The sequence below is a fragment of the Pelophylax lessonae genome (assembly GCF_965119305.1).
Source record: "Pelophylax lessonae genome assembly, chromosome: 3".
NCBI lineage: Eukaryota > Metazoa > Chordata > Amphibia > Anura > Ranidae > Pelophylax > Pelophylax lessonae.
The window spans coordinates 636,941,976-636,961,599 of record NC_138770.1 but is presented as its reverse complement, the minus strand read 5'-3'; the positions used below and the strand labels follow the sequence as shown (position 1 = coordinate 636,961,599).

The 19,624-nt window shown below is 44.1% G+C and overlaps 1 protein-coding gene across 1 annotated transcript in view; it reads right to left on the bottom strand.

The window, feature by feature from the left end:
• The window catches only part of PLEKHH2 (pleckstrin homology, MyTH4 and FERM domain containing H2), a 263,489-nt gene that overhangs the window by 36,678 nt on the left and 207,187 nt on the right, over positions 1-19,624 (bottom strand). Inside the window, exons 17-19 of the mRNA XM_082249839.1 lie at positions 17,714-17,893; positions 17,257-17,365; positions 15,518-15,630 (exon numbers count right to left, since the gene is read on the bottom strand). Of these exons, the coding sequence (XP_082105965.1) occupies positions 15,518-15,630; positions 17,257-17,365; positions 17,714-17,893 (402 nt within the window). The remainder of the gene's footprint in view (positions 1-15,517; positions 15,631-17,256; positions 17,366-17,713; positions 17,894-19,624) is intronic.

Below are 19,624 nucleotides of genomic sequence, written 5' to 3'. Positions count from 1 at the left end.
AAGTAAAAGAAGTATTAACACCATTTACAAACATACATACAATTGTTCCCATACTTATATAAACATTATATACAGAGTCTGCTGCACCTTTATCTTATACTTTATTCTAAAGACTCCATCTCCCTCTTGTGGTCACTCATGTTACCTGCGGTTATAATCTAAACTATACAATGCAGCCGCAGCATCTGGTTACTATCAAGCAGGTGCATGACCTTTCTAAATGTTTTTCCAACTCTCCCACTGCTCAAAAAAAAAAAAATGAAAATGACACACACTTGGACAGCCAGGAGACATTATTAATATTCCTGCCTGTCCTACAATAGGTTCTACGTGATGCACACATTTTACTTTCCATGGTGTTTAGAGGAATATTGGGGCTTTTTTTTACAGCTGTCAGTAGAGCACATTCTTTCAATTTGGTATTCTGTTTCATTGATGTTTTGTTCTGCTGATATACTTCAAAACAGTTTGGAACACATTTATATGCAACATAGGGTACAGAATAGGGGAGATGGCAACTGGCATGCGCACAAATCTTCATGTTGATCAGATTGAGTAGAGTCGCTCATTGTTACAGTGATAGCAAATTGGATGAGGGCTGCACAACACTACTCATATATAAACAAAAAAAAAAAAAAACAATAAATGTTACAATAAACTGTGAAAAAAAAAGAGTGCTGTCCCTTTAAATCAAATGACAAACCAGTGCATAAAACATTGTGCAAATTGATACATAAAAAATTAAAATATAAATTTACATATATCACTAAATCTATATATGTGCAAATCCAAAAATCATAATATCATATAATCAAAAAGTCCACAATTAAAAAATGCATAATCCACCATAAAATGTCCAAGTGTTTTCAAAGTGCTCAGTGCTCCAAAGATATATAAAGTGCTCCAGTGCAAAAAAAAGTGCTCTTCAAAAAAAGTATACTTGGCCTCTTACCAAACAGGGGAGATCTCAAATTATAGAGATCAAACAGAACTAAAAATCTCTTGGATAGCCGACGCTCTCACCATCAAGCATTCGGTTAGCTTAGTGACCCTGTCAGTAAGATGAAGCCAAAGTGCCTCCAGGGCAGGAATATTCGCCTGGTACCTTACTACATGTCTGAGTAGTCAGTAACTATATAGCATAGAGTGGGAGAAGCCACATAGTGTAATATTTTAAAAGAATTTTTAATTTATTAAAAAGATTAAAATACGTTTGCATGTATCAGGAAACACATATGCAAGGACATGCGTGATGACGTCACACTCTAGCTAGAGCGGAGCTAGAGTGTGACGTCAGTTCTCAAAAATTTAAACTCAGCAGCTATAAAAACTGTAACTGCTGACTATAAACATACACTTACCTGTACAAGGATTCAGTGCCATCCTCATCTGGGCTGGTTCCCAGAGATGTATAGTAACGAAGTAGAACTACTTAAGTACTGTACTTAAGTACCGAAATGCGGTATCTGTACTTTCCTAGAGTAGAATTTTTTTCTCCTACTTCTACTTTTACTTCACTACATTTTTTCGATGATTTCGATACTTCTACTCAAGTATTTTTTTTTTGTGCTGCATAGTTACTCGTTACTTTTAAAAAAAATACCACTGCCAGAACAGTAGATGGCAGGTTGCATAAAGCTCAAAAAAATGTGTATAATGTCATTTGTAAATCAGCGCATACGAAAATAAAGGCTGTGTATAATAAAAGCTGCTATACCAAATCTTTCCAATAAAAAGAAAATATGAAACAAACAAATAAATTGTGCTACAGCGCTTAAAGTGCATCAAGAAACTACTAACACACACAACTTGGCTGTGCGAATAAAGTGCCTGTGCAATCGATATAATATCATTGTTGCCCCCAGTGCCCTGCCCACACTCCACATAGTATCAAAAATAAAGTGACATGAATGTGCTAAAGCCTAAATGCAGTGAAAATAATTATTCCCACAATGTAACAGTAAATTCAATTCATATAAAATATGACAATAAATCACAATAAAATAAGTTATGAAATAAGTTAGGTCAGGTGCGTGCAACAAGTTGAAGTGTGTAAACCTATCTATAACGAAAAGTCCATAAATGAATTCCAGTGTGCAAATCTAAAGTGTCACTTCACTTGTCAGATGCTTCCACCTCCTTCAGTGCTCGAGTGACCGACCAACACACTTAATGGTGGTGGCACTGGTGGATAGCGTCTGGGTGGCACTGTGGCACTGACTGCACTGGTTCAAAAAGCCATATATATTTAATTATTTCAATTCTCAATCTCATTGGTCCTCTCCTCATAAGATATTAATAACTTAAGATTAGTTGATAAATTTCTTGGCGGCCCTGGCAGGATGACGGGGACACCCGCCACTTCTGGAGCCGAGCCGCTGTGATTCCCCAACATGTGACAAAATGACAGCCAGGCAATCGAGTGGCTAGTAGTGCTCAACAATACCGCTTTTATATATAAAAATGAAATAAAATATACTGACTCACAATTTAGTAGTAGGTAGCGTGTAGCAGTAGGCAGCACAGCTCAATTCAATCAATCCCACAGCCTCGCTCGCGCCGCGGCCCACGGAATCACTGTCATGATCATCAAGTTAAGACCGCACTGGAGGAGCCGTGCTGCCGTCTTCCCGCTCGAAGTCTTTGCCTCTAAACGTGTTGTGTGTCACTCAGACACCCCTTAGGGCCCTTACTGAGAGGAGTTGTGACACGGGCGGCGGGACTCGGGAGCAGGACTCGGAGCATTTTCTTCGTTATCTCATCTTCTTCTCTATGAGGTGAGTGAGGTGGACCGTGGAGAGGGCCTAATCCTTGCCATGGCAAATGTGCCATTTGAGAATCAAATAATCAATATAAAATATTAATATATTATATACACACGGGTCATGGGTGGCTTTTTTGAACCAAGAAGAGTGAGACTGACGGCTATGATGATTATTCGACCATCCATGGTCCATGGACCATAAGTGTTGTGTTGTGGTGGTGCCTGTGCTTCCTGCGGCCTGCCTCTGCCTGTGCTTCCTGCGGCCTGCCTCTGCCTGTGCGGCTGTGCCCGCACTGCAGTGGCCACTGGCAGTGGCACTTGACTTGAGCAATGCAAATGAGCACTACTAGTGTGAAGGACAGGTGGTGGAAGCATGTTCTGACAAGTTCTTATAATGAAAATAATATAGACAGCTTTTTGAACCAGTGCAGTGCCAGTGCTACTAAGGTGAGAGGCAGAGAGAGAGGCTATCCAGTCCACCACTTTACTTGAGCAGATCACAGAAGAAAGGTGGAAGCATCTGACAGCAAGTGACAAGCACTTCTTAGATTGCACACTGGAATTCAGTTATGGACTTTTCGTTATAAAGTTTAGTTCACACACTTAAACTTGCACCTAACTTATTCACAATCACAACTTCTTTTATTGTGGTATTGTCATATATATTTTATATGAATTAAATTTACATTGTGGGAATAATTTGCACTGCATTTAGCACAGACATGTCACTTTATTTTTGATACTGTGGGCGATGATTTTGAATACAAGAAGAATATATATAATTGCAGGCACTTTATTAGCATTTTTAGCACAGCCAATTTGTTAGTAGTTTTTGATGCATTTTTCACTTTAAGCGTTGTAGGTTTGATGAAGCTGGCCTGGCACATCATCATCAATTGAGCAAATCAAATCAAACCGCGATTAAGAAGACTGCGCATGCTCCTGTTCTGCCTTTTGATCAGCTGAAAAGATGGACGAACCAAAAACACCACCTTCCACCCCTGGCCCTTCAACTTCAAGTGATCTGCCTGGCTGTGAGAGTGAGGAAGCTCAGGAAGGAGACCACCCCTGGCTTTAAAAGGTGGATGCTTTAAAAGGTGGATGCTTTAAAAGGGGAAGGGAGGGACATACTTTATCTGTTTTTTGTTTACAAAAAGTTACAGCCTAAGGAATTGTGATTGTCCTTTAGGTTAATCATTTGAATAAATCATTTGAAATAATAACAAACAATATGATGTTCAAACTTTTGACTTCTTTCTTTAATAACTACATAACACAGTACTTGTACTTCTACTTTCAGTACTTGAGTAGAATTTGTTTTTCAAAACTACTGGTACTTTTTACTTTTAGTACTTAAGTAGCAAATTTTTTGAAAAAACTACTTGCAATACTTAAGTAAAAAAAATGTTGAATACTTTAGTACTTCTACTTAAGTAACTTTTTCTGCGAGCACTTCCACTTCTACTCAAGTCACTTTTTGATCGAGCACTTGTACTTTTACTCAAGTAGAAATTTTGAGTACTTTATACAAGTCTGCTGGTTCCTAATCAGTCTTTGGGTCCCTTGCGCTGGAATGATAACTGAGGGCAGCCGGCTGTGGCTCCTTGTGGCTTCACAGCTGGCTTTCCACTGCGCATGCCCGTGCCGCGCTGCACTTTGTGAATGGTCCCGCAGCCTTCTGGTACCTGAGACATGTCCCAGAAGATTGAGGGCAGGGAGGGAGAAGTAAAACTTATGGCGGAATTGCAGCGGTGATCTGGCTGGAAGTAGGAGCGGGTACTTGTCAAAATCAGGCACCCCCCCCCCAAAAAAAAAATATATATTACAAATATAGCAGAGGAGGGGGGTAGAGAGTTAAAGCAGAACTTCCCCTTTTGGGTGAAGTTCCCCTTTAGGGATATCAGCGAGCCAGAGACTTATTGATTATCTCTCTCTATATTATACTATATTATATTATACTAGACATTAAGCCCGTTAAATTAACAGGCACTAGAATGTATGTATCTATGCATGTATATATAAGTATATACAGTGGGTACGGAAAGTATTCAGACCCCCTTAAATTTTTCACTCTTTGTTATATTGCAGCCATTTGCTAAAATCATTTAAGTTCATTCTTCTTCCTCATGAATGTACACATAGCACCCCATACTGACAGAAAAACACAGAATTGTTGACATTGTTGCAGATTTATTAAAAAAGAAAAACTGAAATATCACATGGTCCTAAGTATTCAGACCCTTTGCTCAGTATTTAATAGAAGCCCCCTTTTGATCTAATACAGCCAGAAGTCTTTTTGGGAAAGATGCAACAAGTCTTTCACACCTGGATTTGGGGATCCTCTGCCATTCCTCCTTGCAGATCCTCTCCAGTTCTGTCAGGTTGGATGGTAAACGTTGGTGGACAGCCATTTTTAGGTCTCTCCAGAGATGCTCAATTGGGTTTAAGTCAGGGCTCTGGCTGGGCCATTCAAGAACAGTCACGGAGTTGTTGTGAAGCCACTCCTTCGTTATTTTAGCTGTGTGCTTAGGGTCATTGTCTTGTTGGAAGGTAAACCTTCGGCCCAGTCTGAGGTCCAGAGCACTCTGGAGAAGGTTTTTGCCCAGGATATCCCTGTACTTGGCCGCATTCATCTTTCCCTCGATTGCAACCAGCCGTCCTGTCCCTGCAGCTGAAAAACACCCCCACAGCATGATGCTGCCACCACCATGCTTCACTGTTGGGACTGTATTGGACAGGTGATGAGCAGTGCCTGGTTTTCTCCACACATACCGCTTAGAATTAAGGCCAAAAAGTTCTATTTTGGTCTCATCAGACCAGAGAATCTTATTTCTCACCATCTTGGAGTCCTTCAGGTGTTTTTTTAGCAAACTCCATGCAGGCTTTCATGTGTCTTACACTGAGGAGAGGCTTCCGTCGGGCCACTCTGCCATAAAGCCCCGACTGGTGGAGGGCTGCAGTGATGGTTGACTTTCTACAACTTTCTCCCATCTCCTGGCTGCATCTCTGGAGCTCAGCCACAGTGATCTTTGGGTTCTTCTTTACCTCTCTCACCAAGGCTCTTCTCCCCCGATAGCTCAGTTTGGCCGGACGGCCAGCTCTAGGAAGGGTTCTGGTCGTCCCAAACGTCTTCCATGTGAGGATTATGGAGGCCACTGTGCTCTTAGGAACCTTAAGTGCAGCAGAAATCTTTTTGTAACCTTGGCCAGATCTGTGCCTTGCCACAATTCTGTCTCTGAGCTCTTCAGGCAGTTCCTTTGACCTCATGATTCTCATTTGCGCTGACATGCATTGTGATCTGGAAGGTCTTATATAGACACGTGTGTGGCTTTCCTAATCAAGTCCAATCAGTATAATCAAACACAGCTGGACTCAAATGAAGGTGTAGAACCATCTTAAGGATGATCAGAAGAAATGGAAAGCACCTGAGTTAAATATATGAGTGTCACAGCAAAGGGTCTGAATACTTAGGACCATGTGATATTTCAGTTTTTCTTTTTTAATAAATCTGCAACAATGTCAACAATTCTGTGTTTTTCTGTCAGTATGGGGTGCTATGTGTACATTCATGAGGAAGAAGAATGAACTTAAATGATTTTAGCAAATGGCTGCAATATAACAAAGAGTGAAAAATTTAAGGGGGTCTGAATACTTTCCGTACCCACTGTATATATATATATATATATATATATATATGTATATGTATGAGTGTGTGTGTATATATATATATATATATCTATATTAATAAAATGGAAGTGTCCCTGCGTCTGTCCCTGTGTCCGTGGAAATGCGCTACTGCGCATGTGTCGCACGAACAGCCGTTGGGACGCAGAGAGACTTTGGGCGGCCGGCCGGCGCTGGGTGGGCGTGTTAGACAGGAGCGGATCCCCGCCCACTTTACTTCCTCCTCAGAAGAGCGCTGCTCCGGAGGAAGAGGCCTGTCGGATGATGCATCGAAGGCATTATCCGACATGACAGAGGCATCATCCGACAGCAGAAGGTAAATCATAGCGAGCAGTCTCTCCGATCTGTCCCGGCTCCTCCGATCACCTCCCCGCCATAAGTTCCAGCAAGTCACCGGAGTCCACCAAACTTCCCACACACCTGCGGTAAATCCACACTGACAGCCCGGGATCTCAACGATCACACACCGCACTCCCAGCGATGCACTCTGCTACGATACATGCCAACCTCATGAATATTTATAGAGGGACCGGACAGGCCCGCCCCCCGACCAATCCGATTATCCCCCCTGGAGGGAGGCGGCAGTTGAAAATTTGGTGTGTGTGTATATATGTATATGTATACGTATATATATATATATATATATATATGTATATATGTATGTATGTATGTATATATACGCTGACAGTCTCCAGAAAATTTATGAATGTTGCCAAAAGTGTGTCGTGAAGGATGGCGATTTTTTTGAAGGCCAATAAAAGTAATTTGCTTGTATCTTCTATTTTATTTGTTTTCTGGTACCATTCACCGAACTTTTTAAATACACTTCGTATGTATATTCACTCACCGGCCGGCCACATTATTAGGTACACCTGTTCAATTGCTTGGCAACACAAATTACTAATCAGCCAATCACATGGCAGCAACTCAATGCATTTAGGCATCTAGACGTGGTGAAGACAACTTGCTGAAGTTCAAAACCAGCATCAGAATAGGATAGAAAGGGGATTTGAGTGACTTTGAACATGGCATGGTTGTTGCCAGACGGGCTGCCAGATGAGTACTTTAAAAACTGTTGATCTACTGGGATTTTCATGCACAACCATCTCTCGGGTTTACAGAGAATGGTCCGAAAAAGAGAAAATATCCAGTAAGTGGCAGTTGTGTGGATGAAAATGCCTTGTTGACAGGCCCAGACTGGCCATAGGGCACACCAGGCACTTCCTGATGGGCTGGGCCCGCCAGGCTGCATGTCCTTGTGGGGCCAAAGCAGCTGGGCTGCTTCTTGAGCCCATGCCGCTCACTCGGCCTCTCCCTCTCTCGGGGGGGGGGGGGGGGGAGTAAACTACAGGTCAGGGGACCATGAAGAGGGAGTGGATCTGGAGGAGACGCCGGACAGGAGGGAAAGTGAGTGCAGCTCCCCGTGTGTGCACCTGGCTAGGAGGAGTGGCTGCAGATACAGTAGAAGAATCAATCTCTCCTTTTTTCTCTTGCAGCCCCAAACAGAGGCTGCAGGAGAAAAATGGAGAGAAGGATTCTTCTACTGTATATGGAGCTGGTCCTCCTATCCTTCTACTGCCCCACCACCCTGCTCTTCACCCCCCCCCTGCTCTCCAGCCTCCCAGTGCTCTCCCCCCTGTGCTCTCAGGCTACCCCCAGTGCTCTCCGCCCCCCCCCCCCCACTGTGCTCTCAGGCTCCCCTTACTGCTCTCCAGCCCCCAACTGCTCTCCAGCCCCCCCAGTGCTCCCTGGGCCCCCCAGTGCTCTCCAGCCACCCCACGTGCTCTCCAGCGCCCCCGTGCTCTTAGGCCCCCCCTGTGCTCTCCAGCCCCCCAGTGCTCCATGGGTCCCCCAGTGCTCTCCAGCCACCCCACATGCTCTCCAGCCCCCTGTGCTCTTAGGCCCCCCTGTGCTTTCCAGCCCCCCTTTGCTCTCCACTCCCCATGCTCTTCGCCCCCTGTGCTCTTTGGCCCCCCATGTTCTGAGCCCCCCTCAGGGTTCTCCATCCCCCTAGTGCTCTAGGCCCACCCTGTGCTCTTCGGCCCCCCAGGTGCTCTCTCCGACCGCCCCCCCCCCCCCCCGTGCTCTCCAGTCCCCCTGTGCTCTCTGTCAACCCCCCCCCCCCCCTGTGCTCTCTGCTCCATGTGCTCTCCTGGCCCTCTTATGCTTTCCGGCCCCCCCTGTGCTCTCCACCCCCTTAGTGCTCTCCGCCCCCTGTGCCCTTCAGCCCCCCCGTGTTCTCTGCTCCCCGTATGCTCTCTGTGCCTCCCGAAAAATATGACATGTGCCTATTTTTTGACCCAGAGTAAGCCTGCTTGTTGATGTCAGAGGAGAATGACCATGATAGAAAGGCAACAGTAACACAGTAACTCAAATAACCCCTTTGTGCAACCAAGTTATGCAGAATATCTCTGAATGCACAACACATCGAACCTTTAATCAGATGGGCTACAGCAGCAGAAGACCACACCAGGTGGCACTCCTGTCAGCTAAGGACAGTAAATTGAGGCTATAAATTGCACAGGCTTACCAAAATTGGAAGATAGAAGATTGGAAAAATGTTGCCTGGTCTGATGAGTCTCGATTTCAGCTGCGACATTCAAATGGTAGGGTCAGAATTTGGTGTAAACAACGTAAAGGCATGGATCCACCCTGCCTTGTATCAACAGTTCAGGCTGGTGGTGGAGGTCTAATGGTGTAGGGGAGCATCGAATAAACGCCACGGCCTATCTGAGTATTGTTGCTGACCACGTCCATCCCTTTATGACTACAGTGTCCCCATCTTCTGATGGCTTCTTCCAGCAGAATAATGCTTCATGTCACAAAGATCAAATCATCTCACCACTGGTTTCTTCTACATGACAATGAGGTCACTGTACTCCAATGGCCTCCACATTCACCAGATTTCAATTTCATAGGGCACCCTTGGGATGTGTTAGAATGGGGGATTGGCATCATGGATGGGCAGCTGACAAATCTGCAGCAACTGTGTGATGCTATCATGTCAATATGGACCATAATCTCTGAGGAATGTTTCCAGCACTTTGTTGAATTTATGCCATGAAGAATTAAGGCAGTTCTGAAGGCAAAAGGGGGTCCCAACCGGTACTAGCAAGGTGTACCTAATAAAGTGGCCAGTGAGTATTCAATTCTATCGTATCTTTCTATCTATCGTATCTGTCTATCTATCGTATCTATCGTATCTGTCTCTCGTATCTGTCTATCGTATCTGTCTATCTATCGTATCTGTCTATCGTATCTGTCTATCTATCGTATCTATCGTATCTGTCTATCTATCGTATCTGTCTATCGTGTCTATCTATCGTATCTGTCTATCTATCGTGTCTGTCTATCGTGTCTGTCTATCGTGTCTGTCATGTCTGTCTATCATGTCTGTCTGTCGTGTCTGTCTATCGTGTCTGTCTATCCTGTCTGTCCGTCTGTCCGCCTATCCTGTCTGTCTATCCTGTCTGTCTATCCTGTCCGTCTGTCCGTCTATCCTGTCTGTCTATCCTGTCCGTCTGTCCGTCTATCCTGTCTGTCTATCCTGTCCGTCTGTCCATCTATCCTGTCTGTCTATCCTGTCCGTCTGTCCGACTATCCTGTCTGTCTATCCTGTCCGTCTGTCCGACTATCCTGTCTGTCTATCCTGTCCGTCTGTCCGTCTATCCTGTCTGTCTATCCTGTCAGTCTATCCCGTCTGTCCGTCTATCCTGTCTGTCTATCCTGTCAGTCTATCCCGTCCGTCAGTCTATCCCGTCTGTCCATCCTGTTAGTCCATCCCGTCAGTCCATCCCGTCAGTCTATCCCATCCGTCTATCCCGTCTGTCTATCCTGTCAGTCTATCCCGTCAGTCTATCCCACCAGTCTATCCCACCAGTCTATCCCACCAGTCTATCCCACCAGTCTATCCCGTCAGTCTATCCCGTCAGTCTATCCCGTCCGTCTATCCCACCAGTCTATCCCGTCCGTCCGTCTATCTATCTAATCTATCTTATTTGTGGTAATATCTATTAGAACTAGGTGATGGAGAAAGGTAAAGGGTGCATCCAAAAGAGTGTCATCATTCACAAATGTCTACACCAGCTTTATCATTAATTCCAGCTGTATATATATATATATATATATATATATATATATATATATATATAGTACATGAATATCCAAAGCTGTCTGTTCACTTTATATCTCCGGTATTATTATCTCTTTGAGTTCACATAAAGCAGTGTTCTCCAGTAATTGGCAGACAGGAGTTGTTGTAGAAATAAGTAGAGCTCATTATCTGGATTCCAGACCACTTTGGGGCCAACAAGAAGAGGAATCCACTTATCATGGTGTGCCTGTGTCAGGCTTTACCAGGCACTGGATTTATTTTAGAATGAGGTGCCGGATATCTTATCCCACAGGCAGCCATGACCTCCCAGCATGCTCCACAGTTAGACGCTTGTCCGAATTATTCTAACACATATGTCATTGATTTACAGCAGCTGTGCTCCTCCAGCGCTTGCTTCACGCTGAGGTCTATGGTAGGTGTGTTGCGCCGATGACATAAGTGTCTCTGGGTTTCACGTTTCGCGTTATGAATGCCGCTGTAAGAAGGGTAAATTTGAAGCAGGCCGCGGGACCTGGCATAACCTGACTGAAGTGCATGAGAACTGGAAAATCACTAGAAAGCAGCAATATCCCCGAACAAACATCTTACATATTATGAACACAATCTCTTCTTTCTTCATTAAACCTCAACTCCAGCCCAAAAAATTATTGTTTTAGCTCTGAAGAGATTGGAGTAGAATTGACAACTTTCTTTGGGTTTGTATTGGTGTCCAGAGAGATTTCTTCTTATTTTCTGTCCTGGGGATCCCAGCGCCCAGGAAATCACTGAGGCAGGAAGTAAGGAGACATCTCCCCATAGGAAGTGTACATATTCCCCAACACACCATGGATCTACAATCACCATCCAAAGGCTTTTATTGCAGAGAGATCAGATCACAAAGACAAGTGCAAGGTTTCTGGGTTGTGCAGGACCCCTTCTACGGGCATGTCAAATGCCTGATGAAGGGGTCCTGGCCGTCCTGCGACTCCTGCGTGACTTCAAAATGTTGCATTTGTCTTTGTGATGTGATCTCTCTGCAATAAAAGCCTTTGGATGCTGATTGTAGATCGATGATGTGCTGGCGAATACGTACACTTTCTTGATGTCTCCAGCATCCAGCTGATCCGCTGCAGCACCCACCACTGAAGAGCCTTGTTTTCAGTGTAGCACCCTCCTAGGTAGGTGCTAGGAAAAGGCATCTTATGCTCCTTCTGCTTATCAGGGGACCCTGATCTATTAGGTTGCCTGTTGCATGTTTCCAGGTGTGATTCACTGGGTCTGAGGGAGTGTCCCCACTGCATCCAGTGAGGGAGCTTGTTGGACAGTGGAGGAAACCCAGCCAGTGACACATTGGCTTTTGTGGGAGTCCCAGTGGGAGGGCATTCTTGCAATGCATCCTGGGATTGCTCATAAAAGCTGGGGGGACATGTGACAGAGTGTCTTTGGCAAGAAGCAGAGTCCCAGGAGGAGGCTGATGGCTGTCTCTCCTCCTGTTGTATGCGGAAAGTGGTCATAGGCAGTCGGCCTAGTGAACCAGGTGTGGGGCTGAGCTGCAGGGGATCCAGTGAAGCTGATGGTGGAGCTGATGGCAGAGTCTTTTTGGGAAAACAGTGTCCGTGAGTACCAGGGGCCTTGCCAAAGGGTCAGCCCACGAAGGGGGACCACTCCAGTGAGGTCAGAGGATCAAGGGGTCAGCCCACACAGAGTGTTACAGTAAAGGGGGTGCCATGTAGAGAATCCTGAAGAATAGAGACAAAGGGGGTACCAATAAGGGCCCTGAAGAGTGATCTGCAATACAGTACAGCTCATCTAAAACTTCTTCACTGCATTGTCAAGGTGAAGCAGCGGTCTTGCCGCATTCAGTTATATTCAGCAGTCCCAGCAATTGTGTATAGTTTATTTAGTTGGAGTATCCCACACATCCCTTCTCCTATCCAAGTTCTCAAATAAAACAACAAAAACTAAAACCTCTGGACAGTTTTCTGACTGAGCCAAGCACTTTAAAAATGCTATATTGTCAAGTTGTTGCTATGGGTAACGCAGGGGAATCCGTAACCAGCAGCTTCCATGGGAGTAGTGCTACATCAGTAATGTGTGCAATGGGAATATAGACAAGATCTCCCCATAGGAGACATGGACTCCAGACAGAGATTAAGGCTGGGTTCACACTTATGCAAATTTGATGCAGATTTCCCCCCATCCAATTCGCATGACAGGAGACTGTGACCAGCTTTCAACTGAGTCGGTTCACACACTTTTGGAGCCGCCGAGGTCCTCACTGGAAAAGGGTTCTGTGCGTCTTTGGCTCCGCTTCAGGCCTGAATTCAGGCAAAAATTCGGACCTGATTCGCACCTGAAACGGCAAACAGGGACGCACCGGACCCCCTGCTGTGAGCCGCAGTCGCAGCTAGTGTGAACCCGGCCTTGAACGCCTTCCCGCTGTACTATGTATAAAAAGGTTGTATTCGTGTTTCTTTCTTAGGGGACAGAATGTTGCTGTTTGTGAGGAGGAATCATCTGAATTGGAGACAGCAGCAATGACCTGATGGGTTTCCCACTACATTCAAAACTAACAAAAATGTTTTGGTTTGAGTTAAAGAGTAAGTTTACCCTTTCATAAAAAGGTGAATGTAACTCTAGGCCTCCATTCACAAGGGTGAGATTTGACAGTTCCAAATCGCATGACAAGTCGCACCTCATTGCCTGCATTGGAACCATCCAAATCGGAGAAACTCATGATGTGGAGACTTTGAAAAAGGTTCCTGCAGTACTTTTTACGATTTCACTGCAACTTGCATTGACTTCTGTTACATGAAGTCGCCAGCTGCAGTGAAATTAGATGTACAAATCGAATTGATGTGCGGCTTTGAAATCATGCTGAATTAGCACGATTTCAAAGCTGGTCTGATGAGAACCAGGGCTTAATATCCTTCCCAAATTCCAGATAACAGCTGTGATGCCTCTTTTCCCGGAGTGGTGGTCAGTACACTGTACACTGCAATACACAGCCCTGGAGTCCATCATAATGCTTCATTTTTTGTCAAAAGGTAAACTTACCCCCTTCAAGCTTTAACAATGTTCCTGAGTTAAAACTGAATGCCAGACAAACAGCCATATAAACGGATGGATTATTTATATGCAAGATGTTTTACCTGCCAAATGATTTGTATTTCTGTCCATCCAGTTCTCAGACCTACACAGCTCTGCCGCACAGCACAGCTCTGTCTGGCAGAGCAGAAGATGTGAATTTCCTCCACTTGCTTTTAAAGAGGAAGCCCAGGCTAATACTACTTAAGCTTAAACCTCCTCCCACCCCCCATTCTAAGCCCTATACTAACAATCCTACAAAGGAAAGATGCCGTATACTTACATAAACTAAGGGCGATGAAATGCAGTCACATGATCTCCCACGCTGAAGAGGAAAGAGCAGCAACAAAAGCTGAGCAGTGACATCATTCAAAGACTTACTATGGGGCATCCGTTGTCCCCTTTCCCTTCTTGCCCCTGAAGCCGATGATGGGAGCCAATCACGTGACTGGACCAGAGCACCCTTAGAGTAGGTAAGATTACACATTTTTCCTTTACAGGGTAGTTAGTATAGGGCTTAGAGTGGGAGCAGGTTAAAGCTTAGATAATATTAGCCCAGACTTCTAGAAATGAAAGGCCTCATCAGTGCCCATCAGTGCTGCCTATCAGTGCAGTCTCATCAGTGCCTCCTCATCAGTGCCCATCAGTGCAGCCTCATCAGTGCCCACCAGTGCAGTCTCATCAGCGCACATCAGTGCCCATCAGTGCAGCCTCATCAGTGCACATCAGTGCAGCCTCATCAGTGCCCATCAGTGCAGTCTCATCAGCGCACATCAGTGGCCATCAGTGCCGCCTCATCAGTGCCCATCAGTGCAGCCTCATCAGTGCCCATCAGTGCAGTCTCATCAGTGCCCATCAGTTCAGCCTCATCAGTGCACATCAGTGCAGCCTCATCAGTGCACATCAGTGCCCATCAGTGCAGTCTCATCAGCGCACATCAGTGCCCATCAGTGCAGCCTCATCAGTGCACATCAGTGCCTATCAGTGCAGTCTCATCAGCGCACATCAGTGCCCATCTGTGCAGCCTCATCAGTGCACATCAGTGCCCATCAGTGCAGTCTCATCAGCGCACATCAGTGCCCATCAGTGCAGCCTCATCAGTGCACATCAGTGCCCATAAGTGCAGTCTCATCAGCGCACATCAGTGAGGAAGAAAATTTACTTATTTGTAAAATTTTAAAACAAAAACTAAGAAAAATGTTTTTATTTATTTATTTTTTTTTGTTTTTTCGTTTGTTTGGCAAAAAATAAAAAACCCAGTGGTGATTAAATACCCCCAAAATAATGTCTCAAAAAGAGGAAAATAATTTCATATGGATACAGTGTTGCATGATCAATTGTCATTCAATGTGCAACACCTACCAACCTCAGGGGGAATGTTAAGGTTCTACAGAACTCTGGTTGACAATGGCTAATTAATAGCCTTTGGCTCCTCCAGAAGGTCAAATAATGTCAAAGGTTCACAATCATCATAACTGTATACACTGGATAATAGGGGAAGTGCCACCACAGATAGTCACAAAACCATAGGAGCATCTGTACCAACATAATAGTCTGTCCCAGCACAGCTCTTCATATTTTCATGGGTGATCCCCACAGCCCTAGAATGAATGGGGGCGCTGTCTGAGTGGCCTGACAGCAAGGCAACTGGCATTTTCAGACATTGTGACAAAAGCTTTTTGAAGGTTTGCTGTGTTTGAGACATACAGGGAGAAGAGCTCCATTGCCATGCTATTAAGATTGCCCTAAAAGACGCATTTCTGGCTTATTTTGTCTCTCTGTGACAATGTTTTCATATTTTGCCCTGCATAACAACCCTAGAATTTCATTGCATTATTTAGTCTACAAAAACATTGAGTATAATGAAAAATATTCCCATAGGTGTTCACCTTAAATAGTTTGATAGCCTCTGTCTGCAGTGCTTCTGATGGTAATGTAGTGAGAGGTGATGTTATGGCTTCTTTACAGTGACATAATGCTGGATGTCTCCAAACCTGGGTACCTACATAAGGAAATAATACCAGTCAGTTTACATGAGGTATGGAATTCATAGCTGACCTTAGGGTAGACAGGAGGAAATTCTTGGGATGAAAGAAATTAAAAGGGTTGACTTAAAGTACTAGAAAAGAGCAAGAAGCCAAGCATTCAGTACTGAAACACGTAAAAGCCCTCTGTCAGAGTTTGTACTACCACCACTACCACTACAGTCCCTATTGGTAAGGACTTTCCCTTCCTTGTGACGCCTATCATTGGGACAGTAAATAGGAAGAAATCTCCCCATAATGTGAACAGACAGTCCAACTCAGGGTCTAACTCACCACCATTCCACCAAAAAAAGTTCCTTTTATGGTAGCAAAGAGGAACATATCTAACAGGGTAAATAGGGATATATACAACTAAACGAACTTTGGCTTGTGTTGGGTTTTTCTTGGTTAGGAAATTGACACTTTAAAAGTTGCACTTACAGGAAATCAGACATTGGTAGACTTACAGGTGTACGACAAGGTGGACCCAACACAGAGTTGGGGAAGAAAGGACAAATGAGGATGCTGGAGGACCCTACACAGAAGAATCGATTAGCAATAGGTGGGCTTATGAGGAGGATCTCAGGGGGTCTTTTGGCATTCTCAGTTGGTCTCTCTCCTCCATTGATGGGTTGGGATAATTCTGCTATGCACACTGAGGATACCCTAATACTTGCCAATGTCTATAAGTACACTTATTAAAGTGTCCATTTCCTAACTCTCATGTTAGTGCAACCTGTTCCTTTCAAAACATAATAGAGGAAGCAGGCTTTGTAGTTCCACTGCTATGTACTTCGTTGCAACTGGTGCAAAATACCCAGTGGGTCTTGGTTTGGGGAAGCATGCGACCTCAATTGCTGGGCTTGTACACTGTCATATGACAAAGGGTGAAGTCAGCACTCCCTCTAGGCTCAGGGGCAATTTGATAAAGGAGGAAGAAGCAGCAGAGGAACGCTAGAGATTGCTACATTTATAAAGTTGTGAATCTGGAAATTTAAAAAATATTGCAGATTAGTACTTTAGTAGTGGAAGCAAAAAAAAAGCTCTACTCAGGTGTTCCAAAAGGCACAATTTGGTTGTAATGTCTTCCTTTGGTGCGTCTAAATCTCTGAGGCCATCCCTTTTGTCTGTAATAAGGACTGAAGACAACTTAAAAATATGTGAAAAAAAAAAAACAAGGGAAGCGCAAATCATAGCTCTTTAAGGCTGTGGATCAAAGAGCTGTGCAGCTGGTGGGCTAGACAGAAGGAGCCAAGTGCATCTATACCATGAAAGGCAGTGTGCACCAAAAATCCACAGGAGGAAGGGCACCTGCGCCAACAGAAAGAGCTCATTCAGGAAGAGCTTGGCAGATTGTCGTGGATGGGACGTGTTTCAGGGACATGGCCCCCTTTCTCAAGCATCTGTGAGAGATTCCAGATGTGGGATAATGAGGTGGATTCCCGGCCAGGCCATCTGGGATTCTGCTGTCTTATGACAAGCCCTGACAAGTACAGGGCATGTTGTGCTATAATATGTGCTTTCCTTGTTTTTTCTTTTCTATTTACTTCAGCGGTGGCATACTAAGGTGCGATGTCTTTAAAAAAATGTACTTCAATACTTACAGGAATCACCATCCAGACTTAGCAGTTTGCACACCAACTGCTCAAACTCTGTGCCCACACTCGCTCCCATCACTCCAGCTGCCATGGTTAAGTGATAGTGCCAAGTATCCTAAAATACACCCCAAAAAGAATTATAACCCATATTAAACAGATTTCACAGGTATAACATTATATTATTAATTCTGTACACTTGTACCCCACATTATCATGTTAAATTTTAACTGTATATATAATTAGCAAATGCCAGAGTCTACCTTTCAGGTTTCAATGCGCCATTTGGCAGAGAAAGTAATATTCTGCAAAAGCTTATGATGTGCAGCAACAAGTAGGCCTCCTAGTCCAGGCTGTGCATGTCAGCATAACAGCCAGGCGGTTTGCATTTTAAGACTCAGACTTTGGATAACTACAATGAAAAAAAAAAAACAGCAATCTAGGCCCTTGGTACCCATGCTCTTACCTTCTCATGTTTGGATCCGATAAGAAGGTATGTGGGGTCCTGCTCTTTCGGGTGGATGACAATGGTGTAATGGGTAGACAGTAGGCTGCGTCCGCTAGTTTCATAGTCCTCATCAGAATCGCAGGTTCGATCTACTTCTTCTACTTTAGCTTCCCAGAGCTTGATTTGCCCCAGTGGAAACTGAATGAAATACCAGAATTTATTCTTAATATCTATATGCTAGTCATCAATGTAACACATTAAAGTGTATATCCATCCTAAAACTAAAATCCTTGTATCTATAAACCTCTACAATCTAACACTAACCTATCTAGCCCTGTAAAGAAGAAATCAGTATACGTACCTTTTTTGAAGCCGATCCGGTCTGGTCTCCAGCAGTAGAATCTCTGCAGAGGACACGGCCGACAACGGCTGTGAAATGAATGGGGAGTGACGTCACCCATAGACTTACTATGGGACTTCCATTGTCAGATGTGTTGCACCCACCTCCACAGCAAAGCCACCGCTGACAGCTCAGCGTGGGATCAGGTCGGATTGGCTTCAAAAAAGGTAAAAATACTGATTTCTTCTTTAGAGGGCTAGATAGGTTTGTGTTAGATGGTGGAGGTCTATAGATGCAGGGATTTTAGTGTTAGTATAGACTTCTACTTTAAGTAAGACAGCTGTCCTCAACCTGTGACTCACTTAACTGTCCCAACTGGTTCCTTTTAACAAAACTGGTGCTAGAGTTGAATTGATTTCAAAGATGGAGGAAGCCTCCCAGGGAAAGGAATGAAGTTTTACACCCTATTCTTCTACCCCCAGGCTTAATGACCATGTGTGGAGGGGGGCACTGCAAGGGAAGTTTGTTTGTGCCCAGGGTTGGGCTATAACATGTGACATAATACGCACAAACGCACGTGTGCTAATGCACTGCAAGAATGTAAATGGGCCATTATTGTTTAGATCGTTTGTATAAGGTAAGTTGGTGGTAAATGTTTTTAATTAAAGGATATGTACACTTTAAAAAAAATAAATAAATAAATGCACACTTTTTTTGCAAGTAAAAAAATGTGCATTTACTATTTTGTTTTTTGTAGGAGCCTAGAAAGCATTGCACCAGCAGATCCCTGATGCCATGCAGGTCTCCTGCAGACTGTCAGTGTAAGCGTACATCGTACAGCCAGGCAGTTTCACAATGAGTGGAAGGCTCAATGAACTACCACAGCGCTCAACAGCACCGTATTAGTTCATTGAGAACTACTAAGCAACAGCTGCAAAGGACTTGTAGTTCATTCACATACAGAGCTGTGTGAATAAATGATGCAGTCGTGTGGGCGGAGCCCCGCTTTTTTCAGGAAGTGACAGCTAATAGGGGGAACGTCTCCCTGTACTGCTGTCACAGGGAGAGGAGGGAACAGTGAGTGGCTGCAGCAATGGGAACATGTTACATGTTCCACCCTAAAAACGGGTGGAACATGTAACATGTTCCCAAAGATGAACTTACCCTTTAGGGTTTTCAATAAATAAATGCTGAAATAACACAGTAAGAGCTGTGAAAATGTGGAATTGACTCCCTCAAGAGCTGGTTCTGGCCAGCTCAGTGGATTGTTTTAAGAAAGGCCTGGATTCTTTCCTAGATACGCATAATATAACTGAATACTCATATTTATTGGTAAAGTTGATCCAGGAAATATCCGATTGCCTCTCGGGGGATCAGGAAGGAATGTTTTCCCCTGCTGGAGCAAATTGGATCATGCTTTTTTATTTTTTTTTTGCCTTTCTCTGGATCAACTGTGGGTATAGAATTGTATATATAGGATTGTATATACATGTGTGTGTATATATATATATATATATATATATACTGTATATATATATATATATATATATATATATATATATATAGTATGTATATGTGTATATATGTGT